The 23,478-nt window shown below is 30.3% G+C and overlaps 1 protein-coding gene across 1 annotated transcript; it reads right to left on the reverse strand.

Moving 5' to 3' along the window:
- Positions 1 to 327: 327 nt before the first annotated feature.
- LOC125865489 (uncharacterized) lies at positions 328 to 9,881 on the reverse strand. Its single transcript, XM_049545687.1, has 13 exons — positions 9,826 to 9,881; positions 9,553 to 9,657; positions 8,537 to 8,610; positions 8,368 to 8,439; positions 8,201 to 8,229; positions 6,660 to 6,710; positions 5,466 to 5,516; positions 5,310 to 5,369; positions 5,123 to 5,205; positions 4,363 to 4,510; positions 2,507 to 2,557; positions 1,902 to 2,006; positions 328 to 649 (listed from the first exon to the last, which is right to left on the reverse strand). The coding sequence occupies exons 1-13, from the start codon at positions 9,879 to 9,881 to the stop codon at positions 500 to 502; spliced, it is 1,035 nt and encodes a 344-aa protein (XP_049401644.1). The 3' UTR covers positions 328 to 499.
- Positions 9,882 to 23,478: the final 13,597 nt, after the last annotated feature.

The following is a 23,478-nucleotide window of genomic DNA, read 5'->3' on the forward strand; positions in this document are numbered from 1 at the left end:
ACGTGAAATAAAATAGTCCTACTTTTAATCCTGAAATTATTATACTTTATACCTCACACCAAACGATTCCTAACAATACAATGATGGTTTTGAGCTACCACTAGTATATTTCTTGAATATTTTGCTTACCAAGACTTCAGCTGATGAAAAAAAAAAACCCTAACATTTTTTGTTTCTGCTCAAATTTGATGTCTAATCTTGCATGATTTTCATCGACTTCATTGACCATTAGACAACCCTCGGATGCAAGCAAGGTTTGAGACTCTTACTCGGTCGTCACGGACGAAAGTGCACAAATAACCACTTGAAGGAACAATGTTTAAGACATAGCCAAAAATAACTAAGTATTTAATACTTAGCTCTGATACAATATAAATTCCATCCAAATCGAATATTCTCTGGAAATATTGATCTGAATTTTTGTTGAACCAGAAATGATCGATCACATATTAGCTCGATTTTATTGACTGCCTGAAGCTTTTCCAGAAAGAAATAACGTCTACTCGGCGTCGATTTTTGAAAAATAATTCTTGATTAAGCTAGAAACATGCTTAGCTACCCATAATGAACCAGCCTCTGTGCAAGAAAAAGAATGAGTAAAATTCTCTCTTTCTACTGCTAAAACAGCACCTGGTACCTTATTGGAGATCTGTAAGAACAAAAAGTGGCTATTAGATCAATGTCAAGCAAGTGATTAGAAAATAACAGTGTATCCACACAGCTTTCAGTTGACATTTTTCTTGACAGTGATACGTAAACAAGTGGGACGTTATATTTAGGCAACTCAAGTAGACAACTCGAGCCTCACGGGGCACCTGAATAAGCCTGATATGATATCAAGGCAACTCAACTAGACTGCACACATTCACTCCATCACATTTGGGACATCGAAAATAGGATATATATACTCTAAAAGAAAGAGCACATAACAAGGACAAAATCTGTTTAACTGCACACATGTCAAGATAAACTGGTATTATTTGTCCATCTTTACTTAGTAGTGTAAATCTCACATTCTTCATTTCAACTCACAGCTTCACTTTGACTTGTGTACTTTTTCAAAAGCTAATTTCACTAACAAATGAGTTAATCCACTTCCTAGTTCTTCGAAAATTGATCATATGACTATGGTTTCTAATAAGATAATCAAGTCATGGCAAGAGTTCACATCCCTTTTTTTTTATATATAACCGTGGTGTCTGGGCCAACTTGTTGCACCTCGACTAAGTATACAGGTACTAGCAACCTCCCACCAGCACATGTATCGGGTAACTCTATCAATCAAGATTGAATAGATAAGAAGAAATCACCTAGTTTTTTTTGCCTCCGCTAGGATCTGAACCTAAGACGTCATGGCTTTCAACCAACTTTCATTGACCACTAAGCCGTACCCTTGGGATGCAACAAGATAATCAGGTTGTTGTGGGAATTTACATTCTTCAGCAACACCAATGGAATTTACAACTAGATACATCTAATTTTAATAATATATGTATAAACGTTAATTTCAAGTTCATAATGATATGGAGGGATCATTATATATGATAAAAAGCTAAAACTATGAATAAACTGATAATGCTCATTTCTCTTAATTCCCAAATGCAGTAATTTCGACCATATTGTAGAATCGAAATAGAAATTCTACATTTTATCTCCTTCTAGAAACTCATCAAATTGATTCTTACATCCTTCAACTATATATGAGCTCAAAAGAGCCAGACTCACAGCTTGTGCAGCAGATTCGAAATGATGATAAAGCATAAAAAGTTTTAAGAATGCTGGTCATAGCCGGATCTAACGTTAACGTGACATCATATACACAGTAAATCTTTGTAGTTTCACATTGCAAATATAGAAGGGAAAAATCTTCTCAATCAAATAAACATGCAAACAGTATTTACCTCTTCATAGAGATCCAAGGGACCCCAGTGATCGTCGACTCCAAACAAAAATGCCATCTGACTTTTCTTTTCCCTCATAAATGACCAATCAGGTACCTCAGAAAGCTAATACAGAAGGAGAAAGAACGCATAATTAGGATAGACAGAGAAAACGTCTACGGAAGATTACCAATATGCACGGTTTTGGGGCAGTTGAAAATTAATGTTTTTATGGGAGAATCCTGCCGCAGACTGTGGTCCAAGCTATTAGTGTGATATACATGATACATGCAGCTGTCGTGCAACAAAAATCACATGGTTTTTTCACCCTTAATAGAAAAAATTAGAGTCAATAGCTTCCATAACTACCATCATCTTTAACAAGAATATTTTGCATGAAAAATGTTCTGGAACAAGGTTGCTCGGACTCTACAAAAATACAGCTGCACCCGTGTCAGATCCGACAAAAATGCACTACTATTGGAGGATCCAACACGCACCCACTGACATTTTTAAAGAGTTTGTGCAACATGTAGAACTTAAAACCAACTCGAAATTAGGTCGCACTGGATCAAATAATGAATACCCTTGGAGCAATATATATCACGTGACAAGGCTAAATTTACCTTTTCGAATTCGGTCATTGCCATGTATAGCATGTTCTGAACGGTATGGTACTGAAAAGCATATTGCAGTGGACAACAATGATTAGTATTCGCACGAAGAATGAATATAGATGTGTGACTTTAAAATATCCAGTATCACAATAAACAAAATAAAAAAATTATCTCTGGATGGAAACTGCAATGAAACCAATAGACAAAAAGAGGTTAGTGATATTGTACTTCGTTTTGCACACTTGCCCTCAAGATTACAGTGAGTAGAACTACGAGCAAACTGCAGCCATCTAGTTACATAATTCTTCAGTAACTAGGTAACCTACAAGGAACCGTCATAAAACGTTTCAGCAACTAGGTAATCTACGAGGAACCGTCATAAGACACCAAAACAGTGGGATGAAATATAGAGGATTTCCAAATAACCGTGGGTTTATACATGGATCTACCAAGAGTCTGTACTTTTTTACCCTAGTTATGATGAGTTAATCAATAGTATACAAGGTTGGTCTGTACTGCAAAACTGTGTTAATGGACAAAACTATTAGGAGAGTCTATCAAAAGCTTGAACTACAGAGGCTGAATGTAGAGCATAAAGATTTTAGGAAGAGTAGAAGACAATATATGAATTGCAGGCTTAGACTTTAGTTAGCACAAGAAGAATGAAACTGGAATGAGACTAAATGAGATTGCAGTTTCCAAAAGGCATACTATTTATATATTTAGGCAAAGGCTCTCAGGATAAAGGCATTGGTACATGAAAATGTAAAACATATAATTAAAATAGAATGGCTAAGGAGGGGCGGACCCATTATCCACCAAGTTTAGAAGGCTGTGATTGGTCCAAAGGGCGGGTCACAGACGGATTTCTCGGTTATCAAAAAAAAAAAATAAAAAAAAAATAGAATGGCTAAGTAGAGGACTACAGGAAAATTATATGATAGGAGGATACCTACTAAAGTTGTAGACAAGTTCTATAAAATAATTGGGAGACCACAGTGGAATTTGATACTCTAATCCCCAACATATACACAAGATGAGTTACTTAGAAATGCGGAGGTATAACAATGCACATATTCGTCAATAAGTACAAGTAGCACATGGAGAGGTAAATAATGAATTGTTCAATGAGATTGTTTGGTTCTGTCTTTTGTGGACCTCCAATTTCCCGGTACTTAAGTGTGACAACAGTATGACCAACTCCAACAGTTTTAAAAAGGGACAAAGTAAATCTAAAAACACATGGAGGGAAGTCTCAAAAGACCAATAATTTCTAGGAATCCATATGGACTACGCAAAGAAAAAAAAGAGCAAAGTGCCTTTATATGTGACACCAAATAGTTGAATGAAGGTTAATCATTATAAGAACACTTATTTGACAAGAGTCTTATAAGTTTGGTTAGAAATAGTATAAGAGTGAAAGGATATATGTGAGATCATGAGAATCCCTAAGTTGTTCTAAAAGAAATTAGTAGGTAGAGGAATGAAATGAACCCAAATGGATACTGATTAAGGATTCCTATACCTGATCCAAACTAGTCTGAAATTGAAGTGTAATTATTCTTGTAAAAATCAGGATTTGATCATGTTTGCCTACATAATGTCATTTCAACTTTGATAGATTTGAAAGGGGGAAATAGACACGTGGTTTGCTTACCATCAAAATTGACGTGGTTTGGCTTTACATAATTGTTTTGGTAAGAGCTTTGACTTGGCATTTTGGGGAAGAATTGACTTACAGATCAACTTGGCAAGTAGAACTGATCATTCATTTATCCAAAACTGAAGTGAGTAACTGGTTGATCTAATACTACAGATATGATTACCACCAGCGATAAAGAGAACTGTAAGAAATTGACCCTCACCCTGAGGACATGTGAACAGAGAGCTTCCACTGCGGCTGGGCACCAGGACTTTCCCACAGAGTTTTTCACCAGAATCCTGGAGATCCAGACTGGTAAAAATCCCAGAATTGCTACAATTGAACTAAGGCCTGTAGATAAGGTGCGAGATCTACAGAAGTTATAACCAAAGAACATCAGTTTTGTCACAGTAATTCCATGAGGAAAACAATGCCCACGCAAATATCACACACAAACAGGAAAAGAAATGATAATATACTCAAAATCAAAAGTGTCCCTCCATTTGTTTATTGGATATTTTGGATAGATGCCACGAATTAAATCCAAAATGAATAAATCAGAAACTGCTCAAACTCTAAATTTACAACTTTAAGTTCGGAGAGCTTCTTAAAACAAGAAAAACAGAGGCAAGAACCAGTTGCAAACAGGCAGCAAAATGGACATACAAACTAGAACAATAGAAGTTACATGTCGAGAAATAAAAACTACAGCCACTTAGTTGGAAATGCTAATCAAGTCATACGATCTGCAAAGAGAATTTGAAATTTCGAACTAAAAGATTGCACATGCTCGTTACTCCAAGTACATAATATAATATTAATGGAATCTACAACTGTTCCATTGAGAATTGAAAACAAAGGTACAGACCTGATGAAAGAGAAAAAGCAAAATACTCACTGGTCCCAAAATGGACAGGTAGGAAAGTACAAAGATCTCACTTCACATAGAGAACAGAAAATGGAAAAAAGAAGAAGAGATTTACGCTGCAATCTTCTTAATAACAGATTGTGTTGAAGACTTGGTGTTTACAGCTAGAAATGGATACAAGCAAATGCAGTATGCCACCTAGAAACCAAAATAGAAGTATCAGAACGAGAATTAGGGTTTTGATAAAAAGAGGCATAATAATGAAAAAGATTATACATAATATAAAGAGGCATTATCATCACCTTTCCTTGAAATCTTTTAAAAATGTCTAGAGATATGTATGATCCAATAGAATGACCAACCTAAGAATGGAAATCAAAATCAGCCAATAGCATAGGTTAATATTACAACACATGAAATTTCTAACACAACCAGAAACTGAGAATCTGAATATCTACCAGTACTATAGGAACTTCGACATCCTGAAGCTCATGCTCTATGAAGTTTATCTGGAAAAGAAGATTTGAAACAAATTAAATCAAGAATGCAGATTGATATAGACCATTGTTTTGAAAGGAGCTTTTATGGCAAGTCCTGGGGCGCAAACTGGAGTGGGCATACAAGAAGACATACTGGGGTGATAGTGGGCTGTAAGTTCTGTTGGGAGCACCCCTGCAAAGTGAGGCGCATGACGTACCACAAGAAGAAGGCTCACGCCTATTGAAACTTAAAAAATTAGAGGTGATTTTGACAATCCCATTGTTTTTTCTAAATCCCTCTTCGTTAATACTCAAATTCTTCCCACACCAAAGAAAAAGATCCCTAACTCGTAACATCAAGGCTGATCAGCGACCCTGAACCTGAAGAAATCATCCTCAGACTAGTCTTAGCGACTTTGGCATGATCATCTTGCTTTACCCTTTCCTTTTTCTGTCACATTAGTTTTTGGATTTTCATTTTTTTGTGCCTTAGGCATGTTATTTTCTTTGATGTTGATTCACCTTCTATTTTCTGCTTTTTTCTGGTTGAAGAATGCAAGAAAGCATCAACTACATGTTCAAAATTTAAATTCATGTGGAATGTGACTTTGGAAGAAATACAAGTTGTTGCGTCTGGAAGCGGTAATATGGGTAGTTAATCTGGTTCTATAACTATGGCAACTCCAAAGACTAGACATCTGATAGATGACTTTGTGTTAGTGCTAAAGCAAGAGCAAGCTACTTCGAATTCCAAAGTAGGATACTATATACAAATCCTATTCCTACTACAATATTAATTATTGAAATGTAAAATTGAATACTGATGGGACTTATGCCCAGTGATGCCCTCAAACACCAATATAGACGTTGAACTTCCACATTCAAAGGAAAAAAAAGAATATTTCTGAGAAAGATAGATGAAGCTAATCCAATAATGAGTATGAGTAAAAACCGCTCTTGACTACATCCTTCAGCCACAAAATGAATGGTAATTTCAACTTTCCATTAACATAGGTATAGCACTAATGAGGAAATATTAGTGCTATTGGTACCATACCCACAAAAGAATTGCTAATGATATGCTTTTGACCATCCCATCAGCCACACCCCCTCCCCGAAAAAGAAAGGATTTCTTTTTTAAAAAAATAATCTAAAATGAGGTACGAAAATTACCTTGTGATCTGTTTGTTCTTGCAGTGAGAACAACCTTCCGCGCTCCCAATTCTAGCAATTGGAACAAATCATGCAACTATGTTAGCCATGCAGTTGTTGGGGTATTAGTGCCAGCTGAAAGTGTAAAACAAGATATTAACATACACCAATGAATATTCATCTTTAAAGACTATCGAGTCAGTCTATGACAAATTTTAGTTCAATCAAATTGTGAACTAAATTCAAGGGTTACAAGGAGTAAAGATAACAGAAAGGAAGAACAAATGCCAGAGGCCCTTACGGCAACTCAAAACTGAGACTCCATTTTATCAAATGGATATCACATGTTCCAATAGAATGATGTGTGCAACCTAACTTGCACAGCAATACCAAAGCTTCATTATGACTTAGCTCACTGCATCCTTTTTGATAGACAGTCTTTTAGTTTCACATAAATTCATATTGAATGCTAATGGAGTTCAGAAGTTGTAAGCTGGTGCAACTATTTCCATACCATGTTAGTCTCCTCGATGCTTGTACTTAAGAAGAGGTTCTAGTTCATACGATGATCCCTTGTCATGGATAGAAGAACATGGATAGAAGAACAGTTGGCACACATATCTGAAAGACACGAGAGTGTATATATACATGATAGACATGTCTCACTGGTCTCCAGTCTTTTAGTTCAAATATTCTTCAATTGACTACTTATGCATATTAATTAGGGTACTTTTTAGGTTTTGTAACTATTCCTACTTTTTTCTCCTGCAAAAGAAACTGTCTATTATGAAATATAAATACTTGGCAAAGACTAGGAATCTCAACCTGTTGTCCTATGAATTTTTATCCCAAGAAGCACGAATAAAGCTTAGGAATAAAGAGTTAAGAGAAATAGTTATAGTAGGAATTGAACAATGTAAATTTTGAGACAAAAGTTACACGATGCAAAAATATATTTAACCAAGTTTCTTTCCATACTTTTTACAACTTCAAAGCGTCAAACTCAATTTTTAAAACCTTATGGGTGGACTATCTGCATATGATCCTCCTAACTCCCCTTTGCTAAAGGAGCTTCATAAACTCCAGCAAATTTTCAGTAAATAGTAGGTTGTGAATGCGCGTACAATTGTTCCTGGTATGTATCTGATTAAAGGGTTATGGAACTATGCGGTAAGGGTAGGTGCAACTTTTTGCTAATTTGTGAAGAATTTTGATGAATCCAAGTGAAGCTCTCATTCCCATATTGCACCCGTTTGACTCAGAAAAGTAGCCATTGTAACATGGTACTCAAAAGAATAAGGAGGTGGTGAAGACAGGTACTAGGCAATGAAGGGGATGACAAAACATGGAGGTAAGCAACAAATACATGGTGTTTGCAGTTTAAAGGTTATTGCGATAGTCAAAATGTTTTTATGTCTTGAAATAATGCTTACTTCATTAAGAACATGGGAACTGAAGAAAATGAGGGTGATCTTAGACAAATAGAAGCAAACGTAAGCTGAGTAGGGAGGTTAATGAACCAGCCACCAGTATTCAAATTAATGTTGGCCTAAAGGCATTACCTTTTCTGTTTGGGCAATGTGCGAGATTGCTGAAAGCAACAAAAAGAAAATGGAAGCCATTAGTACAAAAGTTCAGATTTTAAAACCACAAATGAGTATTTCTAGCTGATCAGGAATCTCGCTATTCAAGATGTTAATAGTTTAGTAGAGGTGAAACTGTATCTTGCCTGCCACAGATGCAGCTCCATCCAGCAGATCATAGAGTGATTCCAGAAAATCAAGATAAAACGAGATAACACCTGCAGCAGTATCAACATAGTTTAGTTACCGTAATCACTTTACTAACACGTAAAGAAACATAGATTCAGTGGCTTACAAAATACAAACTATAACAACCTGGATTTCCAGGAATAAACAAGACATGAAACTTCGGGTCCTTGGCATGAATTTCCAGCAGATCCATCTTATAACTGACCCAGCATTACATGCACAAAATGAGAAACTAATAGTTTCACATGCAGATAAATGTACAAAACCCACACTAATAAACACTAAAAACATGATTTGATCTTCAATCAGCTGCTCATTTCTCATAAGTAAAAGGCAGTTGGATAGTAAGTACAATACCAATCAGTTTGGTATCATAGTAATCCATGAGAGTACCAAAATGCTATCTCAGCTATCCTACCTTACTACTTCCTCCGTTCCACTTTGTTTGGCACTATTTCCTTATTAGTCCATTCCAAAAAGAATAACATATTCTTATATTCCTTAAAGGATAACACTATTATAAACCAGAGCTTTTTAAATCGAAAATATTTTGAAAATGCTTCAAGAAATCCTAACAAAAAGAAAAAACATAACTTTTTACTCTCAACTACAACATATAAAAGCATCCCGTGTGGCCTAGTGGTCCATGAAAGTGGGGTAAGCACCATGAAGTCACAAGTTCAAATCCCAATAAAGACAAAACACTAGTCGAGGTGCGCGCAAACCAGCCTGGACACCACGATTACCAAAAAAAAAAGACTACTATATATAAAAAGAGATGCACAAATCATAAAGGATGATAATTTCTACATCAAAAGACTAGATTTTTAAAATATAAATTCACTATACACAATGATAAATGTACTTCAAATTGAAACTCCAACAATCGAGTCTATATTAGCAGTGTCTAGTGTCTATTACCCCTATCTATGTCATCACATTCACGAACGGATCTAGGGAAACTCGAACCCCGAAAAATAACATTTTGCAAATATACATAAGCTCAAAACTACTTCTTTCGTGTGCTTACTTCTTTATATTATGAAAATCCTGATTCCGCCACTAATCGTATTTACCCATCTCACTAACAATATAAATGAAACAAATTAAGAATCAAAAACACAGCTGGAATGCAATAATACCCTGAAACGTTACAAAGCCGAAAATTTGCACGCTTTCTTGTATCAATTAGACTCAAATTTTCTGAACCCATTTGTGAATTTCTGCACTTTGATGAAATTCTTCTCCTGAAAATCAAAAACCCAGAAAAAAACTGTCATTAATTATCGAATATATATCAGGAAAAGCGAAAAAAATACGAATTCGATGTCTATTTACATAGGTTTTTAAAAAAATGGCTATCAAATCCAACAAAATTGTGAAATTATTTGAGAATTTTAGAGAATTTGTAGAACCTGGCGAAGTAGGAGAGAGTTCGAGTAATGGGAGAAAGATGATGAGCAATAACCATGGAGACTCACTAAAGTGTTTCTAATTTTTTATCATTTGTTTCCGAACTACTCAATTAATAATTTCATATCAGATACATTCGAATACATGCATTTTTATTATTGGAATTACATTAAAATAAGGAGAGAGACGAAGTAACATTTTCTCAGATACATGTGAATGAACTAAATACATGTATCTTGGACCAAATATAGGGAGAGAGGCGAGCACAGACAAGAATAGAGAGAGTCGTAATACATGTAAATCCACTTAAATACAATGTAATTATAATGAATTATACCTAATTTTGATCTCATGTACCCGTGATACATATATTTTGATGTGTTAGATATATGTATTTGAAGTCAAAATCTGATAAGTTTCGTGATATTAAAAAGACATAATACATAAACATGACATTTAACGTGACATCAATTGGTAATTATGATCTTTAACTTTGGGTGTGCACAAATAGACATTTAGGCCTTATTTATTTGCACTTAATGAGGGTATGAATCTTAATTATTCAGATTCGCCTCATTAAGTGTGTTTGTTTTTTTAGGACTGAATCTTAATTATTCAGATTCAGTTCATTAAGCTTTGTTTTATTTTGAGTTCATATCTTAAAATGTCATTAAATTATAAGAATTTATCTAGTAAAATCATTAAATTTTGTTTTATATCAATAAAATCACTCAATTTAAGATATTTATCTACAAAAATCATCCAACTACATTTATTATTAAAATCAATTTAATATAACAAAATAAATAATATTTTAGGCCATATAAACATGAACCCCATAAATAAATATTTTTTTATAAAGCCATTTTATCCTATTTACCAATGATTCAGTTCTCTGTTCCTAGTTACAAATGAAAAAAAATAAATTTTGGGTCATATTCACAAGAGATCCACTATCACATTACAACCAGCTAGCAACATAAATGTAATGAAATTCTATAAATCACATCAAGGAATTGAAAATAAAAATTACACGTTATTACTCATTAATTGTTTTGGGTTATACACTATATTACTCATTTGTTTATATAATAATTAAATTAATATGTTTGTATATGGAGTATCTAATCAAAGTAATCAATAGATGGCTTATGTGTTGCTAGTTGAAAATATAAAATTTCAATTTGTGAAATTCATATTTACATGGCATATAAAATAATTTTATTTGTTATGTCAAATTTATTTTGATAATAAATTAGAAAAAAAAAACATAATGTGTTTTTGATCATTTATTATGTCTTGTTAAATTTATTTAATGAAAAATGTTGTTGAGTGATTTTTGAAGATAAAAGCTTTAAGTTGAGTGATTTTATTGATATAAAATGAAGTTCAATGACTTTATTTGATAAATTCTCAGAGTTCAATGGTCTTTTAAGATATTAACCCTTTTATTTACTTATAAGTCTATTAATGGGTCTGAATAGATCTGAATGAATCATATCTGTAACACAGTCTTAACATCATTCAGACTAAAAAATAAGACTCCCGTCTTAATTAAATACGTCAAAACAAGTCACTTTGTTTTCTTATTTAATTAATGTTAATTACATGCTTACCATTATAATTTCTTTTATTCTTATTAACTTAATATACGCCTTTTACTTTCATAAATCTATATATATATATATAAAGCTGAATAGTCATGTTCATGATTTCATTTGGTATTCCCTATTGTAATCTTATAAATAGGAGCATTGTAAATTTTTCTTACAAGAAATGATCAAATCTATATAGTATATATATGTGTGTAAAGCTCTCAAATTTATGGTGAAGATGATTTGAGATGATTCAGCTAAAAGAAAGGTACAAGTATTCTATATTTCTTTTTCTTTTCAATCATCATAATATTATTTTGAGTTTGGTATTTATTTGATTTGATTATAGGTAGATATCTACAGAAAATACAAAGAAAACAGATGGGCTGACGATAAGAAATTGTAAGCAATTCTTGTCAAACTCTCTTTTATATTTATTTCCTTTTTCTTTGTATGTTTGACTAATTAAACAAGTTATACTCCTTGATCATAAGTTTTGCTAAGTGATAAATATATGAGGTATTCAATTATACTCTTACTTTGTTGTTAATTTTTTTTTAAGAATTTCTTTATCTTGCAGTATTTGGAGAATGGAGGAGGAGGGGGAGATAGAAAAATGAAAATTTATCGAATGGGTTAAAGATAAGAAATTGTAAGCATTTTTTCTCAAACTCTCTTTTATATTTATGTTTCCTTTTCTTAGTATGTTTGACTATAGAAGTGATACTCAATTGATCATAAGTTTTGCTAAGTGATAAACATATGAGGTATTCAATTATACTCTTATTTTATTGTTCTAAGTTTTTTTTTTTTTAAAAGAATTCATGTATTTTGTAGTATTTGGAGAAGGGAAGGGGGAGGATAAAAGAAAAGTGAAATTTTATGATAAAATTAAATTCTGAACTTAATTACCTCACTAACTATACTATTTACTTTTCCAAAATGGCTCCCTTCCACGATCTTTCAATTATTTTGACAATTCAAGTTGTCAGTCATTTCACACAGGTACTATATATATGGAAGCATTTTTTTTTCTTTTCAATTATTTAGTCATTTCACACATGTACTATATATGGAAACATTTTTTCCTTTTCAATTATTTTTCATCTAATCTAAGTGGATTATGTATATTTATTTATATAGTTCTTATCATTGTTTATTACATGTGTTTTTCATTGTATGAATTTCATTTTGATTTGTAATTTCATGATTTTTCTACATTGCTTTGTCTAAATATGTTTATAAATGGTCATTTAAAATGATCACCACATATCATCCCAACTATTACAAACATATTACTGGAGGATTGAATTCAAGTGGTGTTAAATTGTGGGAAAAAAATTACTTTTGATGTTCGATGAAATATCATAGAAAAATCATGTGAATTGCTTCAAAAATAATTTGTCGATTATGCTGCAACAGTGTATCTTTGTAAGGTATGACTTCTTTGAATTTGATGAAGGAGAAAATTTGAACCTTCCATTTCAAGAATCAAACGTGGTTGTTGAACTTTTGTTACCTTTAAATTTTACAATAAGTTTTTTTTTCGGCTTTATGGTGCGTAACTGATGGATTATAATTTTATTGGTTACTTATTTATTCATAATATTACTCCTTATTTGAAGAGACATATGTGTTCTTACCTAATAGTTTTCAAATTTCTTAATTATTTATGTCGTGACATTTGATTTTCATGATCGTATTGGAGGTTTGATTAGGAACATGAACGGATGATGGAGCATATTGTCTATTTAAGTGTAAAGGCATAAATTTTTAGGTGTTCTTCGTACATGTTTTAGTAGGTCATTTTATTGGTGGTGCAGCTACTACTTATTTGTGAATATTTGGTGCAGGAAGTTCTAGCATTTTTTCCGAGCGGATGCAAATCATCTGCTTACGCAATAAAACAGGAATGACAATATTCAATAGATTTTTGCATATTTCACTTATTTGTTATTGCTTTGTTTTATTGTACCATAATTTTTTACCTGTGAAGGTATGTAATAACTTATACTCCTTCCTTTTAATTTGTTTTGTCTTATATTTTTTTTAATCTATTTCAAAAAACAAATGTCTCTTTCCCTTACTTATTCAACTATGGGGGTTAGCGAAGGAAAGAAAGCTCAACACGTCTTCTTTAGAAGAATTTTCCTGCATCAATATATCATCTGATTAGATATGAAGCTATGTAGCAAGATCCCCCATCGGGTTAAGAATCCGTCTTTTTTCTGCCTCAATTGAGACTTGTAAGAGGCCAGGCTTAGCTCCTGAAGATAGTAGGATTAACTGGGCTTAGCTTAGATAAATGCTCTTTAAACTCATTCAAAGGAGAAATAGAAATATTTGATAGGATTCGATTCATTTTAGTAATAAACAAAACTAATAGGATTGATTATGTATCAGAACTGAATCACTACACGAATTAGAACTGAATCACTACACGAATCAGAACTTGAAACAATGAAAAAATAATGTTACGGGGCTTCCCTGTCGAGAAGAAAAAGTTTTTCTCTTAGAGAGGCGTCAAGCCTGTACGAGTAGTGAAGAAGTATAGATTTAGTTGGTTGTTGACCGACGGAAAGCATGGGATCAAAAAAGGCAATCAATCAGAATTGAGAAAATAATTAAAAAAATCTTACATTATATATATCTTTAATTTAAGATTATAAAATTCAAAAATAACTTTCTTAAATTTCTTATCGAGTCAAAAAGAGACAATCAATTTGAAATGGAGGGCATAGAAGAAAGAAAAATATGGAAAGGAGATGCCTTTTTATATTAACCTGAAGACATTTCCAAGTCTAATTTTGTGATTAGTTGATGACAGATACATTTGTGTAAAGTTTTTTTTAGGTTATGAATTTTTCATAAAAAGAATAAAGATTTTTATAGTGCAAAAAGAAACAGGAAAGAACAGAAAGCAAAGGACGGTGGAGTTGAAAAAAAGTAGGAAAACATATTAGAATAAGGAAAACATGTTCTTACTTAATTGGGGAGAAGGTGACAAATCTGAAATTGAATTTATATCTATTTACTTGATGATTCTAACATCATTATTTTGCTAAGAAGGTAAAAAGCAAAACTGATCTATTAATTTTTATCCTTATATTTTATTTATTTTTATTTTGAAAATGTTTTCCTTTCTGATTTTAATTTTCATTCTACTAACATGTGTATTCTCATTTTTCAATAAAAAGATTTTGTATTCTTACCTAATCGGGGAGAAGGTAAAAGGCCTGGAAATTTTTTAAAACTATTTATTGTATGATTCCGACATCGATTATTACTAAGAAGGTAAAATCAAATGAATTGTTTCATAAAATATATAATTTATTGTGATAAAGAATATACTATCCTTATTTTAAAAATATTAAATTTATTAAGTGTTCTTTTCTCTCATCATTTTAAAATACTCTCTATAATATAATTTAAATATGTGATAATTTAATTAAAATTGATTGGAGAGGAAATATTGATTCCTCAATGATCGCTCGTAGCGCGGTCAAGTTCCCTAGTTAATCAATATATTTGAATTGATAGGCACTCCCATGGTATAATATTTAGCACGGTTCTAGAAAATAAGAAAGTATTAATTATTTGTTGGATAACAATAACAAATGTCTATTATAAAATAAAATGCTTTCATAAACAATATATTACTACTCTATATAAACTATTTTACATTGCATTATATTAGATTCTCAATATTTTTGAGTGCAAAGAATAGCCATATTAATGATGTAACTTAATGTTAAATTCTGAAGAGATAAATCATATTACCTTGTTACAATAAAAATATTCAAAATAATATTTTCTATTAAAAAAATTATTTTACTAAAATGAGATTTTTATAATATTTTATTGATATAGTGTTTAATTTCACATGTACATTCAAATATTGAAAACAAACAGTCCTAATAATTCAGTATTCAGATTCAGAGACAACATCTTAATATTCAGATGTGTATTCAGATTCAGACGTCTTAATCTTAATGAAAACAAATGAGGCCTTAAACTTATATAAAATAGAACTGATAGACACATTTGTCCTACATGACACCCTACATGGCAATTTTGTGTCCTATGTGGTGTCCTGCGTGTATTATTTCATGTAGAGCACATGTGTCTACTTGTTCAATTTTATACAAGTTTAAGTGTTTTCTTGTACACATTCAAATTTGAATGGCATAGTTGTCCACTGAAGCTAAGTTAAGGGAATATTTATGTATTATGCCTATTAAAACCTAGTGCAAATTCGAGTAATTCGCTCCTAAAAAATTTCGTAAGCTTACCATACATGCACCCTAGTCCCTACATATAGTTTCCCACCTCATGTCCCAAGATCCAAGTCAGATAGAGTTGGGGGATTCATTTGAACCTTGTTCAATAAAAAGTCATCACGTTTATATATAATTAAAATTATCTTTTAGGTATATATAGTAGATATTGAACTCTCTTCCGCTTTGAATATTTACTTTTACATAATTTGAATTTTTTTTAGTGAAAATTATGATTTCATTTCACATTTAATATCTATATTGTAACTTAACTAATCTGAATTTGTGCATTACGTGACCTATTTTCGTGTACTTAGTTGAGGATATCGTTCGTCCCACCTGTCATTCTCCAAACTCCAAACAACTTTTATTTTTCTTATATTACAAATTTTTGTCTTACTAAGTAGGCGTTTGGCCATGCGATACCATATCACAATATGGTATCGTGAGATGGAATCAGCATTTGGATATGCGATTTTACGCTAATTCCATCTCATGATTCCATGATATGTGATTCCATATTCTCCAAAAACCATGATATGGAATTATATGAGAATTTCATATCATGATTTGAGATATTTTAATACAAAAATTGATTCACGAGTTTATATTTTGTTAAAACAACCCCACATTTATATCTACTAACCATTTATTTAATATGTAAATAAATTTTATAGTCACATCATTACTTTTTAAAATTTATTATTCTCACCAACATAAAATTTATTATTCTCACCAACATATAGTCTTATGTGCTTGTGATTTTGATATGCGATTTACCTTTATTGCTGCTGGTTGGGAATGTACTGCACATGATAGTAAAGTACTTGAAAATGCACTTGTTGAACCAATGTCACAATTTCCATTTCTGCCACATGGTAACTTTAAATTACATCCTTAGAATAAATATTATTTATTTACACAAAGTTGTCTCATTTACGTCACATATGCTTTTAGTAATTCTTTATAAAATGTTTGTTGGTAGATAAATATTATGTCGTTGATGCTGGTTTCCCCGAAACACAAAAGGATTTTTAGCTCCATACAAAGGACTACGCTATCATTTGCAAGATTATCGAGGAGGTGAAAGAGAGCCTCAAAATGCCAAAGAACTGTTTAATTATAGGCATTCATTTGTGCGCAATGTGATTGAACGAACTTTTGGAGTTTGGAAAAATAGATTTAGAATACTGAAACAAGGCATGAACCATTATGATATTGACACACAAGTGAAAATTGTCATAACTTGTGCAGTGTGAAATAATTATTTGCGAGAATACCAAAGTACTGATGAAATATTTATTGTCTATGAGCATGAAAATATAATTGTGGATGATATTGACCAACAAATGGCTCAAAGTAACAATGTTGGTTCGTCTTTTCGGTCACATGATCGAGAAATGCAAGTTCAACGTGAGGAAATTATCCGTATTATGTGGGAGGATTATATTTAAAGACTAGTACACTACAATTTATGTTCATTTTTTTTATTAAATTAAAGTTAGATGAAATTCCTTAAGTGGAGAACAAATAGCTTTGTAATAATTTATTATGTGATTTTATAAAAAAAAAAAAAAAAATTGATAAGATTAAATAAACAATTGGGGCTATTTTAATAGTTTTACAACTTATGAGATTTTTATGTTTATGAGAAAATATACAACACAAAAATTTCATTTCGCATGTCCAAACAAAACTTCAATTTCATCTCATGATTCCATATCATGATTTTATATCATGATTTCATATCGCATGGCTAAACAGGCAACATGTCTCATTTTTGCATTTTTTGAATTTATCTTGATTTCCAAAAAAAAATTAAAGAAGATTTTATGATTTTTTACTAAAGATATATAAAATGTGTTAAAATATTTTTTAATTTTGTGTGAATTTTTATCTATCACATATAAAATTAGAATTAAAGAGTTGAAAAAAAAAGAAAAAAAACTCTTCTTTTTTTTAATTGCGCTAAAATATAAAGCAAGACAAAATAAAAAAGAATAATAGGAAGGTAGTTTAGACCCAATTGATGTCTATAATATATATATACTTGAATAAAACATGATTTTTCCAATTTTGCTGAAAATGTTCTTTGCATCTGATACACAAAATTAAATGTTATATGCAAAATGCTTTTGTATACAAAATGATATACAAAATGTTATATGCAAAATGACTTTCATTTTGTCATTTGTTTCAATATGTTATATGCAAAATGCTTAATTTGTTAGTATGAAAACCCACTCTGTCAATTTTGTATCAATTTATCTATAAATTCATTGACATTTCTTGTAGCACTCATGGAATTCTCCATGCCTATTTAAAAGCTACAATTTATATAGTGAATATCATGATTCCCACTCATGATATTATTATTTTTTTTAAAAAGGATAAAAGGTACAAAAATTCTTGCCTCTATCTTAAAAACAAAGCAAGTTTGTCTTTGGAAGGAAAAAAGGAAACAAAAATTAAAGGAGTTAATTTAAAATTAAGTTGATGAATCAACATTCAATTTCTTGAAACCTAACTTCATTATTAAACTATAATATATGGGAATTGCTAATTATTATATGGTTTCTAATTCTCCAATTATTTGTTGTCAATATATTAAAATCAAAGACTTTTTGAAAGATACCTAGAAAGGAAATAAAAGACGGTTATCTCAAAGACTCGTATTAATATATGCAAATTTTTAGACTTCATATTCTCAAATTTAAGATGAGGGAAAAGAAGTCTTTTTTTTGCAGGGAAAAAAATTAGTATAAATTTAACTCGACACAACCTAACGATAAATTCAATATCAATATGCATTGGGATGAATTATTGAACAGAGTGGCCTCCTACCGTATAAATAATTACTTAGCTTTTTTCTTTTAATTAATCCATCTTAACTCATTAATAATCCAATATGCTTTTATGAAAAAGTTGAGTTTTTATGTTAAACATCAAAATCAAGATTATTGTTTATTAATTGATTTGGCCTTTTAATTAAGTGATCACTACTCTTTGTTTTTTTATCTACACTAATCGATCTGTTGCATCATATTTTTTATGGTATATATAACACGAAACTTCGAATGACTTGATTATACTTGGTCTAAACTATATACTAATTTATTCTAGGGTCAATGAACTATCAAAAAGATGTGTTGTATTGAATTTGTGGTATATAGACTATGTAAATAAACCTAAGAGATGAGTCCAAAAGAAGACCAAGTCTACTAGAAGGGGAAGCCTAGCTTGGACCAAGTCACGAGTTTGAGCTCTGACAACAATTATTAATGCTTGTATAGGATATGTTGACTACATCACACCTTAAACACTTTTTTCTAAATCCAGCTAACGTGAAATATTTTGTGCATCAGAATACCCTTTACACTAAGCCACTAGATTAAGTTCTAGTTTAAGTGAAGAAAGTATGACTGTCTTATCAATAGGTGAAAGTTAATTCGCTCATTCTAATTTATATGACATGCGTTTTGTTTTAATCCGTTACAAAAGAATATTGTTTTTATATTTAAAAAATATTGTACTTAACTTTACTCATTTTATCCTTAATTAATGAATAACTTTTACAACCACACAAATATTACGACATATTTAAAACTATAAATTTTAAAAGTTTTATAATCATATAAATGTTATAACATAGACCATGAATATTTTTTTGTATCGATTTAAACTATTTCACATAAAACTGAATCGAAAAGAGTATTTAACTCCTACATCCACATTCTTTTTCTTCTTATTTTTTTCTAATATTTTCTCCATGCATGAAAGAGGGTTCACCTAACATAACTAACTTTACTTAATTTTCTAATGCTATTAAATAATCTTACTTAATAAACCAAATTAGGTGATCAAGCGATGATAGAAGCATGCATTTTCTTAATTCATAAAAATATCTAAATTTGACCTTTATTTTGTATATTTATATATATGATTATGAAACTATTTACTTACTACGTTTCGATTTACTTATCAAATATTTCTTAATTTAATTTCTATTTTTACTTGTCATTTTTGACAAATTTAAGAAGGACAATTTTTTTTCTATCATACTCTCAATTTATTAACATTGAATTAATATCTTTGAAAAATGTAGTGAGTAAATATGTTTGGGAGTTGGGACCTGTCAATTAATATGAGTAAAATGGTAAACTCATTATATCAATCATTGTTTACTTAATAGGTGTATCAAGTCAAAATTTAACAAATAAATTGAAATGGAGAAAGTATTTTCTTAAAAAGCATATAAAAGAAAAATACGATAACTAATTTGATATGAAAAAAATACAAATTTAAAGTCTTACGGTCAACCATTTACGTGTATGCCAAGCAAACAAAAGACTAGCTTGTGTATAAAGGCATAAAAATCAATAAAGTAATGTGATGACAAAAATAAAATAATTATCTTTCCTTTGGTTTGTAATTTAGAAATCTACGAAGAAATTAGCGTATTAACTTACACAGAATATAATGTAAAATAAGTTATTCCATATAATTAATAATTGTATAATTCTAACCAACTATCGAACGACCCCTTTGTCTCATCAATTGCTTAGAAAATAAAACAAATAAATGAAAGGATTTAAGTTATATACATATATATTGATAGTATAATGAAATTTTTTGATTAATTGAAAATAACAAATTAAAGCACCTTTTAGGTTGGCCTACTGTAGTTAGTTAGTTGTTTTAACAAACTCTAACCCCAAATTGTTATATAATTTAATTATTGCAAGCATCTCCAACCTTTATTTCCTTAATTCCTTCTACAAATGACCCAAAAAAGATGTGCTTGTGAATTGTGATTATCTTTTGAGAGATTTACTACACATAACAATCTGATAAAGTCGAACTCCAATATTAATACCGAACACTAGATAGTAAATAAAAAATCCAACAAAGTCTATAATAAAAAATATTTTTTTAAAAAAGAAATTTTATCTAATATATAATCACTATGTAGAATCTGTATATAATTAGTGTATATTCTAAATGTATATCAGTGCTAGGCAAGTGAATTTTTTGGACGATGGATTGAAAATGTTAAGATCTATTTTCTTTTCATCTTGCAAAAAAACAATTATAATCAATATAATTAAGGGCTTTATTCGAATTTTTTTATTTTTATTTTCACGAGATAGGATAAGATCTGCATACGTACTATACATACTATTTCTTAATTAATTCTTTAAGAATCTCCATTCATGTCTCAAAGCTACAACTACTTAATTATCTCATAATGGAGATCATGATACCCACTGTTCATGAGATCATTTTAAATTATAATTAGAATGGGATAAAAAGTACACTAGTTCTTTGCCTCTATCTACAATATAAAGCATGTTTTTTTTTTTATAAAAAAAAAATCACACGATAACCGATATATGCTTTTAATCTCGATTATAATAAATGCACGTCAGGAAATTCTACTTAAGAGAAAAAATACTTACTATATATCAAAAATAACTCAGTATTTTCAGAGTTCACACTCGAGACCCTAATAATTAAGGATCAAAAAGTGGTTTACTGCCTCGCTACAACCTTAATTTGTTTGGTTAAAACAAAACAAAGTATGTTTGTCTTTAAATAGGAAAATTAAAAGAAGGTATTTATAAATAGGAAGTGGATGGATCAAAGTTTATATTAAATATTAAATAATAATAATAATAATAATAATAATAATAATAATAATAATAATAGTACTCAATTGTTATATATGGACAAAACCTACCAAGTTGATATGAAGAAGCAAACTCATCTTGTATATTTTGGTTCTAATAAAGAGGAAAAAATATTGAATAATTGTTTCTTCTTATCCTAAAAGTACATATATGAGCTAAAGATATTAATCCAATTTGTCTTTATTGCAACTAATTTGTAATAAACTTGTGACCTTTTCTTTTAATCCATCTTAATTTAAAATTCAACATGCTTTTATTAGTGGCAAAAGTACAACTTATGTTGAACACATTAGAATTAAAATAATTATCTTTTTTTTTGGCCTAGTCTTCGTCAATTTCTATTGTAATCCTGACTAATTAGGGTTTAAAAAGCATCAAACACGAAACTTCTGATAATGTTTTTTTAAGACATGTGGGATAAGGGTAAAAAGAGGAACTAAAAAATGTTTAAAAGGATAGTGTAAGCCACAAGGTAATTAGATCCCTATATTTGTACATAGTTCAAATAATGTGACATGAAGCTTCCTATGACTAATAATTAGTCCAAATCATTGATTAATTAATTTAATTACTTCTAGGATCTATGAAATATAAAAATATATATCAAAGTCCTTCACACTTAAGAGGTCAAATTTGCAACAAAGAAAATTAATTTGGGTAGTATTTGATGCAGTCAATTGAGACAAACTTTGAATCTAGAACATAAACTATATAGTTACATCCGTGATGATCTATTAAACGATATTCATAGCCTATACAAAATTCACGACACTATTTTTGAAGTTTCGAAGCAATGAAATAGAAATTCAAAATTATTTTGACTTTTCGTGTGTATTAATCCATAATTTTTTAAAAAAATATTATCAATCTAAAACGTTTTAACCCCTAATTATACATTAAATATTTTTCGTATCTTCATTGCATATAACTTAAGTTGTTTATGATTATGTCGTTGGCCTCTTCTTTTTTTTTTTTTAATGTGTGGGGGGGAACTTCATAATTATGTCACATGAAGCTTCCAAAAGGCTGATAAAAACAACCATAGGCCAATTTATTTGTGGGTCAATGAAACATAAAAAAAAATGTGGTAAATTTGACCAAAGAAGATATATGAAAGTAGTTATAAAAGCCCTTGTAAGAAAAGAAAAAAAAACAATGTCAACATAGGTTGTTAATTGTGACAGAATATGGTCGAGATCTTTTCATCTTTAATCAGAAGTTTCAGGTTCGAGCCTTGAAAATAAAAAAATAAAAACTTGTTGAAGGAGATATCTAGAGAATTAGGCTTTGCAATGCTCGACTTTAGATTTTGTTGGACTTCAATACAGATACTATACATCGAATAGAAAATCAAAATAAGAAATAATAAAACATTGAAATTAAGCAAATGTATTTGCTAGCCAATTGAGACAAAACATTGAGTCCAAAACATAATAAAATTAAGCAAATAATTTTCAACTAAACCCTTCATTTCTCCATTGATATTCTCTTCTATGAAACTTCTCTTCATGCTTTATTTTCCTATATTTTTATGTTCTATTTTTAAATTTTCAACTCTATTTTTCTATAAACCACAACCTAAAACTTTCATATACACATTCAAGGGTCTTACATAAATTAATTTTAATTTACATTTTGTTTGGATGGTTGTTACCAGATGAATTATATTGTATTGTTAGTTTAAATATAATATTTGTTTTGATTGTCATTTAAAGTTTATTGTATCGTATGGTTTAAATACATCGTTAGGTAACAATATAAAGATCCATTTTATGTAACGATTAATTTAGTGTAATCGCGTTGTTACCTTAATATTTTATTTTTATTCTGTCTTTATTTATTATTTAATAATCATTCATCTTTTATTCTACTTTTTCGTAGTAGCTCTATCCCGTACCCTACTTTTCTTATAGGTTTATCATTCAAATTATGAATGTGCGATATTATATAATGACGAACAATACAACCTATCCAAACACTATATTCATTAAAATAAAACAATACAATACGATATATTATAAAATAATACTTAACAACCATCCATTAAGTGATAAGTCAATATGATAAAAGGTGAAAAAAAAGTTTATATGGTT

The sequence above is a fragment of the Solanum stenotomum genome, chromosome 1, assembly GCF_019186545.1.
Source record: "Solanum stenotomum isolate F172 chromosome 1, ASM1918654v1, whole genome shotgun sequence".
Lineage (NCBI taxonomy): Eukaryota > Viridiplantae > Streptophyta > Magnoliopsida > Solanales > Solanaceae > Solanum > Solanum stenotomum.

Coding starts and splice junctions, on each gene's coding strand:
- LOC125865489 (XM_049545687.1), bottom strand. CDS start 9,881: ATGGTTATTGCTCATCATCTTTCTCCCATTACTCGAACTCTCTCCTAC. Junction 8,440..8,536: donor GTTTATTCCTGGAAATCCAG/GTTGTTATAGTT, acceptor ATACTGCTGCAG/GTGTTATCTCGTTTTATCTT. Junction 6,711..8,200: donor ACATTGCCCAAACAGAAAAG/GTAATGCCTTTA, acceptor TCCAATTGCTAG/AATTGGGAGCGCGGAAGGTT.